The 13,730-nt window shown below is 38.9% G+C and overlaps 2 protein-coding genes across 2 annotated transcripts in view; both read left to right on the top strand.

Moving 5' to 3' along the window:
- LOC134825063 (LIM/homeobox protein Lhx3-like) overlaps positions 1–13,730 on the top strand; it is a 667,636-nt gene that overhangs the window by 354,667 nt on the left and 299,239 nt on the right. The window lies entirely within an intron of this gene.
- On the top strand, positions 9,320–12,184 carry LOC134825472 (collagen alpha-1(III) chain-like). Its single transcript, XM_063837686.1, has 8 exons — positions 9,320–9,326; positions 10,361–10,438; positions 10,633–10,712; positions 10,846–11,008; positions 11,210–11,317; positions 11,478–11,573; positions 11,828–11,967; positions 12,086–12,184. The coding sequence occupies exons 1-8, from the start codon at positions 9,320–9,322 to the stop codon at positions 12,182–12,184; spliced, it is 771 nt and encodes a 256-aa protein (XP_063693756.1).

The raw sequence follows: 13,730 nt of genomic DNA, 5'->3' as shown, positions 1-13,730 counted from the left end.
GACATTATAAATCAAAAATTTTGAACTATTATGATCTTTGTTACATAAAATACATATCCAAATTTTGCTTTTGACATTTGTTTGTTGAGGCGTTTAATGAACAAAAAACAAAAACGAACAGGTCCATCATTGCTTGCTAATTGGTACATAATTTGGCGCCTCTTAAATAATGTTCCCCATTCCCGCTTCCCTTTCGTTTTATTCCTTACCTGGGGACCTTAGGCTATAATGTTCTAAACATATGAAGAATAAAGATGCGGTGGGAATGACAGGGCTGCTCCGCTACACGTAATCCTCAGTAAAGCTATTCCGTGCGTGTTCTCTTATTATACTATTATAATATCATTATCAAGTCATGGAATCTAAGTGTCTTATGCTGGACCGAATGTTAAAAATCCATCCCCACCTCTTGCACAGGCACACATATCTGCCTCACCGCCAACGATTGACGATAGTGTCACTGTTTGCCCGAACTCCACCTCCATTTGCGTGGTGGATTGCGCTATACCCCTTTACAGCCTGACGTTCTTGCAGCAATAATCCATTAAAACTCCATAGCTACCCATTCTTCTGTGCTACCCCAGAATCCAGATTAGCTTAAGCTGAACATTACTGTAGGGTTTTAACCTTACCATGGACGCGCGCCGAGTTGGACTGTCGACGGTCTCTTTGGAACAAATTTTTACGAGTATCACCCGCTTAATATTTATACTGACCCCATCATCTTCAGCTGAAGCAAAAAAGTTTTCGAGTGTTACCACTACAGGCTTGGGTAAAAGAAGCATGGTGGCATCCAAACAGCGACAATTTGTCACGCTGAGAAGAAAGCCACTGCCATCGCATGCAACAAAGTACGGAATATGAGGATTCAAACCAAATACAAATAATCAACTTGTTTGCTTATCACTTACTTATCAGTTATCACTTACTTTACGTATATTACATATTTACATACGTAAATTAACAGTAGTTTATCAACTTTAAGTTTCATTTTTACAATCCCATTCCTTGCTATTATCTAGTTGGCACTTTTTAGGTATAACTAAGTATCAAGTTATTAATCTAGAAATATTGAATTATTTGAAAAAATTAAACCGCCCAATATTTCAGACCAGGAGTGCAGCGGATAGCATAAACCTACAGGTGGCTAACAAGGGTTTGTGGTCGTGTTCTGAAGCAGCGAAGAAAGACAAAACCTGGTTTCGACTGCTCACGACAAATGCAATTCTGCGTCAACTCTTAGCGTTTGTTTTTGGCGCCCCTACTTGCAGTTTTCTTCCATATGATGTAAGAAGACCGAGAAAGGAACATAAAATATTTAGAATAGACATCATCTTTTAGTGTTATAAATTTCATTTTTTTAATGATCATGAAAACATTTTTCTGGTTAATTTCAGTTTATATGTATTTTCTTCGGCTGCTGCACTTATCAAGTTTAAACCCTTATTAATAAAAGCTACGGAAATCTTTTGTAAACGATTATTTACTTTTCTCATTAATTAACATTTATTTAATTTATAGTTACACATAACCAGGTTTAAGAATGGCTTAATATTGTCACTGATAAAACCGAAACAATAAAAGTAAAAGTTTGTGGGGATATATTATACAAATGACATTAAATTAAGATTAAAATAGTAATACAACCATAATAAAGTATTTGAAATGAAATGAGTTGTTTATATCCCGCTCTAATGGTTAACCCAACAACCACAAGAGAAGGTGGTAACCTTATAGAGCGGTTGACTTTGTGGTCATGCGAGAAAGTGTGTAAATGTGAACTAAAAGTATTGGGGGGGGGGGGGAACCCAATTTATTCAAACCTTGAAGGAGACCGGTTAATTGGATCTGGAAACTGTTACGGAGAGTCAAAAATTTTGAATCGACTTAAAATATTAAATCTAAGTCATATATTTTAAAAACTAAAATTAAAGCACACCAAAATTAGTTTGTCCACTGACAGAATTGGAACTCATATGTGAAATTAAGACTGGTGCTGAAATCTGAATCCCATGCAGCTAAGGATCGTGGTGGTGGGAACGATATTAAAATCGTAGTATGGGAAAACTTAACTCTTAGTACAGACTAAACGCGTTTGGGTTATTCAAAAGGTCAAAAACGGTCTGCACTTGATTTATACTAAGATGAACCTTGTTTGGACACCTATATTATAGCGAACACTGTGCAATCGTTCGAACAGTGGCTGTATAAAATCCCTGGTCTATATTCCTTACTATGATAGAGGAGAGATTGTCCTCGAATAAGGCACCTACTCTTCAAAGAGTGAACGAGGTAACTTTGTACAGTGCGAGGTTATACTGTATTGTTCTACGATCTGTATGTTGACCCTTGGTTTCCTCCTTCTGCAGGATTATAGTTTACGTAACGAATACCCACTTATGGGCCGCGCTCCAGCCTGTCATTCGCCTAATCTCTATATGAACACTTGCATAGCTCTGTGGTTACCCAGGTAAATTACCCACCAGTGGACTGGGGTACCGCTAGAAATCAGCCAAAAATATCCACGGGCAACTGGGACCATTCCCTAAACTTGCTAAAAAAGTAACACCACAAGTACTAGCATGTGAAGCAAATAATTTAGACCTTTTTCCTCCCCAAGAACAGACTAATGTTATTGGTATTGTTATAGATTGTTCTCCGACAACTTGCGTTCTGTTTGCTAATCGCGGGTTTCCTAAGCGTCATTTGAGTTAAGCGTGAGATCAGCATCCTTCACATGACCTCAAAACACATCATGGATCCAGGTTCTATGTAATTGTAAGCACTTAGCGTAGATCAACATCTGTTGGTGACTGTCTTTCGAGGTGTAAAAGTACATAGTAGAATAAATTATTTTTCCAACATCCAAAAGGATGGCAGCAGGGGAAAATACAAATGATTCAAAAACGATAAATAGCGTCACTGCGATCCTGATGATAATGATTTACTCAGATAAGCCAACGAGGATGATTTAGATTCGACGTGCTTCACTCACGAATGTGATTTGGTATTAAACTTTGTGATTGAATGATTACCGTTCTCCGCTCACTATATCCGTCAGTCCCCTGTTAATTATCATAGTACACAGGATGAACGTTCAAATTTACTATCATTTAAATCATAACAAACACAAAGCCAAACCACGAATTCCCTTCTTTGAAAAATTATGAAATGTATAATTAGTCTATATCACAACTAGTATGACACTACCAGTATAGTAGTAGTAACCACTACAATATAAGCACCACAGTACCAACGACCGGTGGACTTTGCACAATGCACAAGGCTTCATGAGGAACCATGTGGATTGGTTTGGGGTGACAGCTAGGTTTAAGGTATTTTATGTAATATGTTCTAGTGACGTCTACTCTCATGTGACGTCATACTTCTCACGTTACTAAGAACTTGGCTTTACATCTTTGTATTTTAATACTGTTAATCTTTCATATCTTGTTAGGTCAGGTGAAACATTAAACGAAACAGCTTGCTGGGCCGATAATGAGAGTATTTCAATCCTTATAGTTGAAGCCAACTTTGGGATGAAAATTATCTGTACATTGTGCACATAGCATAAACGTGCCTATTGAAACATGATTAACAAAATATCCTTACTTATACTGTGGACGCTTTCAGTTTCCACTCTGACGCTCCACGCATTAAACAGCAAGATATAAGATCACTTTCACTGTCTCTCTGTGCGGGAGCAGGAGCACTAATGCCTATTCAACTTTTTCTTTGTTTTTACGGGTGGGGGGAGATAAGTGCATGTATTATGGATACTGTATTATCTGATCACATATTTTTTATAGGATGGTTATAAGATGGTATTATAGCAAAGAGTTGTCCTTGTCGGAGATCAACTCATACAAACGTTGAAGACACGACTTGAGGGTGGTATTTCAAGCGAGAAACGACTAGGTAAAGTAAATAGTAAATACAGATTGTGGCAACAAGAAAAGTAGATTACAGTGAAGGTAATGAAGTACCATGCAGTACATGAATAACACGAAGCACATGAAGTATTTTTGCATGGAAAACTGAGGTAGACTATTAGAGTATTAGAACTTTAGAACACGCTATTGTTTTGGAAAACTGTGGACTAGAAGAACGCGCTAATTATTAACAAAAAACGCACTAATTGTTTTGAAAAGACAAATTATAAATTGAACTATAGATACATCTCAAATAAAATCACGTGTAAAAACGTTTTAGTAAAGTACACGCTGGTGACCCGACAACTAGGAACCTCTCATTCCGGGCTCCCACAGGTATCACATGAAAGATGATTGTTTCATTAATTTCTGTAAACAATTATGACGGTCCATGATAATGAATCTATAATTTAATTAATCCTGTGTAAAATCCTGTGTAAATCCTGTGTACCTTACAAGACATTTTTGTGGCGGACCAATTTGCGACGGCCGAAATTTTGGCGGTCCGAAAATATGGCGAAATTGAACAAAAACCGTCACATTTCGGACGTCACAGAAAATAAGGGTATTTTTCATTTTGTTTTCTGACACAAAGGAAATTCAAAAATTTTTTAAAATCGGTAAAATCATGTTGAAACAAAATGAAACTTATAAATCGATTTCTTCATCTTCCTCTAAGGGGTCCGGCTCGACTCTTTCAGTTTTTACTTATTGAGTTTGGTATTAAATTGTTTATCTTGACTTAGTCTCTTATAAGACGTTTATGTTAGCACATAAATGTAATTTATTGTAAATTTAAAACGTATTACTTGACATTAAATTCATCATGGAATATTGTGTTTATTTGTCCCACCATCATATCACTAACTTTTCAAGAACAAAATGAATCGATGAAGCCACAATTATTGGAATAAGCTAAAAATAATGCGACGGATTCTATTACGACGACCGAAATTTTGGCGGTCCGGAAATATGGCGAAATTTCGGGAAAACCGCCACATTTCGTACGTTATAAATATGTCTTGTAAGGTAATCCATCACATGGCCCAATCAGTGACGTATCAATTTTGATGTGATCCATATTATAACCATCCTACCAGCCGGACAAGCAAGAACCTGGGTAAGGTTCAAATGACAGTTTAGTAAGTAGCTGTGTATTATGAAGTATATGAAGAAGTGTTTGGACACGGACGGGTACATGTTAATATCTACTCCCTCTAGAATCCTAAAGATACAGCCATCTACTCTGCTGGGCGATTGAGATTGCCAAATACTCAAATACTGCAGTGGCCATGAGATTGAGTAATTTATTTTGTATGCAATTATTATAGTGAGTTTGAACTATCATAATCTTAAAAAAAGCTTCTCCTAATCTTAAATAATGCAGAAATATATATAGCACAGCTGTGAAATCAGTGGAAATCTGAATGCTTTAAGTATCTCCAGAGGTTCTTAGTTGTCGGGGATATGTATTGATTGGTTCTTAGTTGACGGAGCTGATTGGATTTCCCAAGCTTGCATGTTAATTAGTTAACTAGGTAAAATTGAAAGGTTCTTAGTTGTCCGTCAACGGCTCGTGTATCAGGTTTTATACCACTACCAATTATTACTTTACCAGTTACCTTTGGATCACGAAAAATTATAATTAAATAATTCAAATAATTGTGATTATTTGAACTTTCTAAGTTAATAAACGTCGACAGAACCCTCCAGAGTTGAAAAATACGTATTTAACGTATTTTATATAATATCAAAAAAACGTTAAATACGGCGTATTTTATTTTCGCTGAATAAAATTCGTTCAAATACGTTACAAGTGATTTTGTAGCATTAAGAGCTCCAATGAAATAATAAGTACTATTTCTATTTATACAAGATAAAAGTTTGATTAAAACTCGCGTAGCTCTGTAGTTTATCACCTCGCGTATGATTTAAGGGAACTGTGCACGTGCTAAAGCGTACCAAAGCGTGCAAATACGAATCATTACGAACCGTAATGACGATGTGTCTGAAAAAATTGCGAACGAAAGACATAACTTATTAAGTTTTTGAATGCAATTACGAAAAAAATAGGCAAACGTATTTTAAAGTATTTTTGACGTATTTTATTTCTAAGCAAAAAAACGTTAAATACGGCGTATTTAAAAAATTATCTCACGTATTTTTCAACTCTGGAACCCTCACCCCTTTTCTGATTATGTCAATATTATTCTAATCCACCGGAAACTTTTACCACGAAAGATAAAGATCAAACGATGTTATATCGTTCGATCCTCATTTATAAAAACTATGTGTATATATTCAAGTGGAGAAAGGCACTGGGAGACTTTGGGACCGGAAACTGATCCGGCCCCCAAAGAGGGGTCAGATCACGTCACCAATTAGTGACGTATAATTAGTGATGTGATCCATGGATTGAATTTAATTGACATAGAAATGTGCTAGATCTGGGGTAGAGTTCACATGTCAATTCTGTAAATCATAGCTGTACATTAAGAAGTAAACATGATCGACTGCTCGACTCGTAGATCACATAAGGGACGGGAGCTCTTGCTAAAGGGGGGGTTCTCGTATCAAGGGATGTGAGACGTACGTGTCAAAGGCATGCAAGGGGAGTGAGCCGATCTAGTGTTCTAGGTATTATAAATATTCTATCAACAGTCATGCCTACCTTCTCCAAGTTCCTCAACGGTTTCAGAGGATGTCAACAGGTGCTTGATTCTGACCAGGAGGTGACCGGGACATGATTTCAGGCCTGACCGGGACCGGGATACAAAATGTGACTTGACCGGGACTGAGATTCAAAGAGATTATCAATTTACCGGGACCGGGATGAAAAATGTGACTTGACCGGGACCGGGACCGGGATAGCTCAAAATTGCCGATTCCGGTCGATTACTGGTTAATTCATGATCATAATTTATTACTCAAACTTGTTTAGCAATTTTAAACATTGTTGTATTTGGCTCAGAGTACTGACTAGTAACTGTCCCTGCAGGAAGACCAGGCAGACACGGAGTTGATGGTAACCCCGGACAAGCTGGTGTTGACGGGTGTAACGGTACTAGAGGAGAGTTCGGAGAACCTGGTACTCCCGGATCCATGGGAACACCGGGTCTAACTGTGAGTTTGAACTAGATAGGATTTTGGTGCCTAAGTTCAAAATCCCAAACAAATATTTTGAAACTTAACTGATTTGTTTTGGGCCGATTACAATAATTCACCGTAACCTAAATTACACAACTTTATATTTTCTCACAAATCTCTTATGACAGGGAGACCCAGGTCGTCTAGGAAGAGGTGGATCACCAGGCTCCCCCGGAAAGAGAGGAGAGCCCGGAGACCAGGGACGAGCTGGTGAGCCCGGTCAGAACACAGAAGAGGAGAACCTGTGAACCTGGTGCTGATGGAGCTCCTGGCAGAGCAGGATTTCCTGGCACTGCTGGACGACCAGGTCAGTTTATCGTAATATAATTTTTATCAAAACAAACCAATACCCACTAAAAACGATTTTCTCTGATAATGTTTGTCTCCTGGATATTTTTCTCTGATGTCTTTGTTCATTTCTGTAGTTTTCTTTCCATTCAAATTTTCTCATCGGACCCTTTAAAGAATAAATAACATTATTGTGACGAAATTTCCATCTAGGAGGTAGAGGAGAAGCCGGACAGTCAGGAACCCCTGGTAGCCCAGGTACAATTGGTCTCCCGGGTGATGGCGGTGAAGGAGGAAGGGACGGAAACAGGGGCAGACCTGGTTCAATGGGAGACATGGTGAGTCTAGTTCTCATCACCAAAATACCGTAGACGACCACAGCACCAAAATATATGACGAAACTGCTCGTATTTCATCTGACTAACAAATTGCCGTGTTCAGGGTAGACCCGGAAGACCTGGTGACCGAGGAGAGCCTGGGAGGGACGGTATTCCAAGCACACCTGGTGGACTTGGTGAACCTGGAGACCGGGGTAAAGATGGCAGACCTGGCAGAAATGTGAGTTGGTTATTTGAATTCATGTTCTGGCATAATTCCATTGTCATGAAACAGACTACTAAAGGCAATCGACAAAAGTCTAAGTAGTGGTAAAAAGATGTTTCTCACTGATAGATAAAACACTTGATATTATACACAACCATACAACATGTTAACCTGTAAAACTATTACAGGGGTCCCCAGGTAGAGGAGGATCCAGAGGCGGAACCGGACAAAGAGGGTTACCTGGTGAGACAGGTGAACCTGGTAAGAGTCTGCGAGGAGCACCTGGAGAACCGGGGACCACTCCCTAAACTACCTCCTCTTAGGGGACGAGGTGGACTTCCGGTGAGTTATTTGACATGTTGCTGTGTAATGTTACTATGGGGTTTGGTACAATTTTAAGGTGTGTGAGCTACTAGAAAAGAAGTGTTCCGGTGATAGCTAGCAAAATTTTATTAATAATTTAACAAAAGTCTTGTAAGAAGACGCAAAATGCTTTGTTAATAAATTGTTATCTTATGCAATGCACCAACAGGGAGATGACGGAACCCCCGGATTAAACGGAGAGCCCGGAAGATTAGGAACGCCAGGAGGCCCTGGTATTGATGGTATGCTGGCTTCCCTGTAAGTATCGTCCTTCCCAAACTCTTTGCTACTAATGTATTAGCCTTGACTATTTCCATCTGGACAAAACAACTCTTGCTAACCTATAACAGATGACACATGACCCCTTTGTAAAGTTGCTGGTAGTATCTAACTCGTCCCTGATCCCGGATATATTTCAGGGTACCCCAGGACTAAGAGGAGCACCCGGGAAGAGAGGAAGCAATGGAAGACTCGGAATACCAGGTGGGAATAAATTACGTCTATTTGTTTGGTATCCGTAGGATTTTAGGAGGTTCTGTTTCTGAACAAATATGAACCCGCACTAGATTTTTAATTTAACACAAACTTTCATGTCCCTATCATACTTTTTAACTGGTGTTCTGGTTTTCAAAAAACTAACATCTCACAGGAAACAGAGGAGCTCCCGGAGATCTAGGAATTATGGGAGGTCCCGGAGGAGCTGGACTACCTGGCTCACCTGGAAGAGGTGGAGCACCAGGAGAACCTGGCCGCCCTGGACCCACTGTGAGTCTTATCAATATGGAGAAGTCTTATTAATATGCAAACATGCATCTTACTGTAAAGCAACACAAACTGAATCAGGTCTCTGAACGTGCATAATATAAATCCGATTTTATACCTAATCAGTTAACTTCCGTGATTAAATAAATTAGTTTAATGAAAGTTTAACTTTTGAACCTGCAGGGATTCGCTTTACCTGGTCGACCAGGAGAACCTGGAAATGATGGGCTATCCGGACAAACCAGGACTCCCTGGTGCCCGGGGGTAACCCTGGTGAATTAGGAATGAGAGGTGATTATATAGTTGTATGTTGTTCTTCTACAATTCTACTGTTACTTTATTAATACATCAATCCTACAACTGTACTGCTTACCCCATTTTATGAGTTTATTTCAGTTAATATTCGGTTAAAATTAGATTATACATCATACATGTATATATTATATATATTTTGAAATAGGAATGAGAGGTGATTATAATATAGTATTCTGATACAGTACTGATATTATTTCTTCTTCGTAGGGGGCTGTGGTCATTATCACTATAAGATAGATCATGACCACTGTAAAATAGAGCATTGGAGCCCTGTGCTTACCCCGGTAAAATATTAATAAGTGGAGAAAAAAGTTAAACTTTGTTTTCTCCGCATTTGGTGAATCGTTTTGTTGCTTGTATGAAGCCGATGATCCTTGGTAGTGAGAACTTGTCCACTATTTCTGTCACACTAAGATAGAAGGAGTAAAAGTATCCTCCTCGTTGGTAAGACCACTTTGGGCACTGACCAATAAAGTGGTTCATTATCTCCTCTTCCATGAGACAGTGTGGACAAATTTTAGGGACCGTTGTCGGCTTGAACTTATTAGTATGGTAGTTTAGTTCACAATGTCCAGTAAGGAATTGTGTTGCTTTTCTTGTGCTCTCTTTGCCAAGTTTCGGGATTGATCTGGCGAACTTGTGTCTCCATACTCGTTTGAAGTGAGTGTTGGGCAACGTTCTCCATCTTTCCCTCATTTTTTGATGACTTATGCTCCGCTGCCGCAGCGCTCCCTTCCATAATACTTTTGGTATTGGTAGTAGCACTTGAGTGGAGTCCAAGTTATCAGAGCCTTTTTTGGCAAGAGAGTCAAGTACTGATATTACTTCGTTACTAATACATAATACAGTAATACAGTACTATAACAGTACTGCTACAGTACTACTACAGTACTACTACAACTGTGCTGCTACAGTATCGCTACTACTGATTTAAGAGTTTATTTCAGTAAATATTCGTTCAAAATTAAATTATTTAAGTTTCAAATTAACCTAACAATATTTCTTATCAGGAACCCCCGGTTTACCCGGTGCTATGGGAGATCCAGGTTTGGACGGTGCACCCGGTCTGGACATGCGAGGATTACCAGGTCAATGTTGTCCTGAACTTATATAATATTTTATTTTTTCTGTTTAGAACATATGAACCGTACTTTCAAATCGAGCACTATAAGATAAAGGAAAACGTTGTCAATCAGTAAATAAAAACTGAATCCGGTCTAACATCAGAAAAAAGGAACATTTTTAAAAAAGTGATACGTTTTAACCATATTGAATTTCCCAGGAATGAGAGGAGAAGATGGTGCTGATGGAGAAAACGGAGAGCGAGGAGAGGCAGGTACCTCTGGAGCACCAGGAATTAACGTAAGCTTCTAAAACAAAGCAAAACTTCGTCAATTTTGCCTCGGTTTTGGGGTTCAATTCATCATTTTAAACAGTCTGATCAATGTTTACCCCTATCTTGTCACTACGAATAACAACCCCCTCCCTTTGTCAGGGTATTGACGGTCTCATGGGGGACGGAGGACTGCCCGGTTCCCCGGGACGAGCTGGTGTCCCTGGTACCCCAGGCCAGGGTGGAGAGCCTGGGTTAGGAGGAGAACCTGGTTCACCTGGTAGAGATGGGTTTAACGGAGTGAACGGTCAGAAGGGTACATCAGGTTAGTTATTTAGTTAGTTAATTAGTTAATTAGTTAATTAATATTTTTAATTGTTAGGTTACTCTCTGTAGACAATTATGAGTAAAAACTACACGAAACTATAAAGACAATGAGTCAATGAGTCATTAAACTATGAAGACAATGAGTCATTATGTTATTAGATTATTATTAGACTACCGACCTAATCGAATGTCCGTGTAGGAGTGAACGGTATGCCCGGAAGACCAGGTTTGAGAGGAATGGGAGGAACCCCTGGTTTGAGAGGACCTCCAGGAGCACCTGGTACTGCTGGAACTGATGGTACTCCTGGTGAAAGGGGACTTGATGGCACTACTGGCTTAAATGGACGAAAAGGTAGAGAGTTTTAGGTTCAAAATATTGATAAACTCAATTAAACTGAGTGAAATGTATTTTTTTTGAATAGTTGTGCAGTCGAAGGCATTATATGTTACCTTTTAACTTCTTTTAGGTAGTCCAGGAGAAGATGGTCGGGACGGTAAAGTACGTTACGCTCAAAAGGGAGAAAGGGGAGACCCCGGTGCTGACGGAGCTCGGGGAGCACCAGGTAATTGAAAAAAGAACAAAATAAATAAAAAATAGGTAATAAATCGTTTAAATCTGTCATCTGAGTGACAGTACGCTTATCACCTCCAAATTGACGCGTTCAGAGCGAGAAAAGATCAAGATGTTGAAATTATTTATTTATACATGGTTAGTACCTGACACTTGCTAACCTTATGGGCGGTAATATACAAGCTTCAAAGCTTCAACAAGTTACGAGTGTAAAATTTTACTGACTGAGTCTTGACCAATGACCAGGTGACGATGGTTTGCTGGGATCTGGGGGAAGGCCTGGTCTGGATGGACTCGCTGGAATGCCTGGACGACGTGGAGGCAGAGGAGAGCCTGGAGTTCCCGGATATGATGGTCAACCTGGCCTGCCTGGAGAATTTTCTTACGTGAGTCCATTTAGATCGCCAGATAAAGCAAATTGACTGTTGTCACAATGTTATTTACATATTACATAAATCGATTTTATAATGGTTTGTAAATTTCACTATGATATTACTTTTTCAGAAAATTATCCTTTGTATTCAGGGATTCTTGTTCACTCCACATTCCGGACCTTTACTGATAGTTGAAATTCGACATATGACGTCATCTAGCGTCATCTAGCGTCATCTAGCGTGAAATATCGCCAGATGATGATAGATGACGCTAGATGACGCTAGATGACGCTAGATGACGCCAATTAGCGACATTGTCGCTAAGTGCACGGCACCTTTCGAATGTCGCTATCTAGCGTTATCTAGCGCTATCTAGCGCTATCTAGCGCTATATTACGCTATATGACGCTAGATGACGCTAGATGACGCTAGATGACGCTAGATGACGCTAAGCACGCAGCACTGACGCCAGGCGACAGATAGCGCTATTTTCATAAAATTTCCGCCCTTTTTTTGCGACATCTAGCGGTATCTAGCGCTATCTAACGCTATATGTCGCAACGACATCTGACGCAGCGCTATCTAGCGCTATCTAGCGCTATCTGGCGCTATCTAGCGGAGAATGTCGGTTTGTGACAGTTTACGCTAGATAGCGCTAGATAGCGCTATCTAGCGCTAGATATCGCGGCGACAGCTAGCGGTACTGCCGTTTTCTCAGAAAAGGCAGTAATTAGTCCATATTTGCCATTTCGAGATATTGCGACTTTTGTGTTTATGGTTTTTTCTCCGCTTACTTTTTGCGTAAGATCGAAAGTAAACACGTTGAGTTTTCAATAATTAGTCAAATTTTAATTTGTCAAAAAATTTAAGCTTTGAGCCGTCCATAAGCTTAGATATAACCATTTTTATGCCAAATAATCGAGCTTATTTTTCATACTGGATGGACTTACTGCCTTTTCTGAGAAAACTTGGACTTACTTCCTTTTCTGAGAAAAATCTCTGTTCAATATTTTTCTGAGAAGGAAGTAAGTCCAAGCTTTTTACTAAATTTTTGAGGTTTGGATCTATGTATTTTGGATTATATTGTAAAATATAAACAATTAGGTAATCTAAATTGCTCCATATCATATAATAAATGTTTTTGAATAATAGTATGCCCTTATTTAGGCAAACTCGCCAATTTTGAAAGATTTCAGTGCATTAAATGATATCTTATCGATATTTTGATGAAAATGAACTTGATCTAAAAGATATACCTAAACTAAACATTCTCTGCGATTATAACAGCTCAATAACTGCTCCAATGTTTATGTTTTGCGACTAAAATACATCCGGCGTTTTTGAAAATCGGCCACCAAATTTTTTTTGAGGCCTAAATGAAAATTTTGATCACTTAAGTAAAGTTGAAATGTAATTATACATCGATTCTGAAAATGTCAAGCGAAAATATCAATCGGCAGTAAAGTTATGTTCTTTTTGGGAAATCGCTATCTAAAATTCCGCTTTTAGCATGCTTTTATAGGAAGTAAGTCCAGCTACTTCTTCCTATCACAGATAATTTATCTCAGAAAAGGCAGTAAGTCCACGGAATTACTTCCTTATCTCTGAAGATTTTCAAGATTTTCTCAGAAAAGGCAGTAAGTCCGGACTTACGTCCTTCTCTCAGAAAATAATTGGCCAAAACCGAACATAATGTTTCTCAACTGGGACTTACTTCCTTAGAAATTGCATGCAACAATGTTTCCATACATTAATATGTAGCTCATGTTGTAGAG

This window comes from Bolinopsis microptera, chromosome 13 (genome assembly GCF_026151205.1).
Source record: "Bolinopsis microptera isolate Bmic1 chromosome 13, MBARI_Bmic_1.0, whole genome shotgun sequence".
In the NCBI taxonomy this organism is placed as follows: domain Eukaryota; kingdom Metazoa; phylum Ctenophora; class Tentaculata; order Lobata; family Bolinopsidae; genus Bolinopsis; species Bolinopsis microptera.
This window is presented reverse-complemented; position numbering and strand designations above follow the sequence as displayed.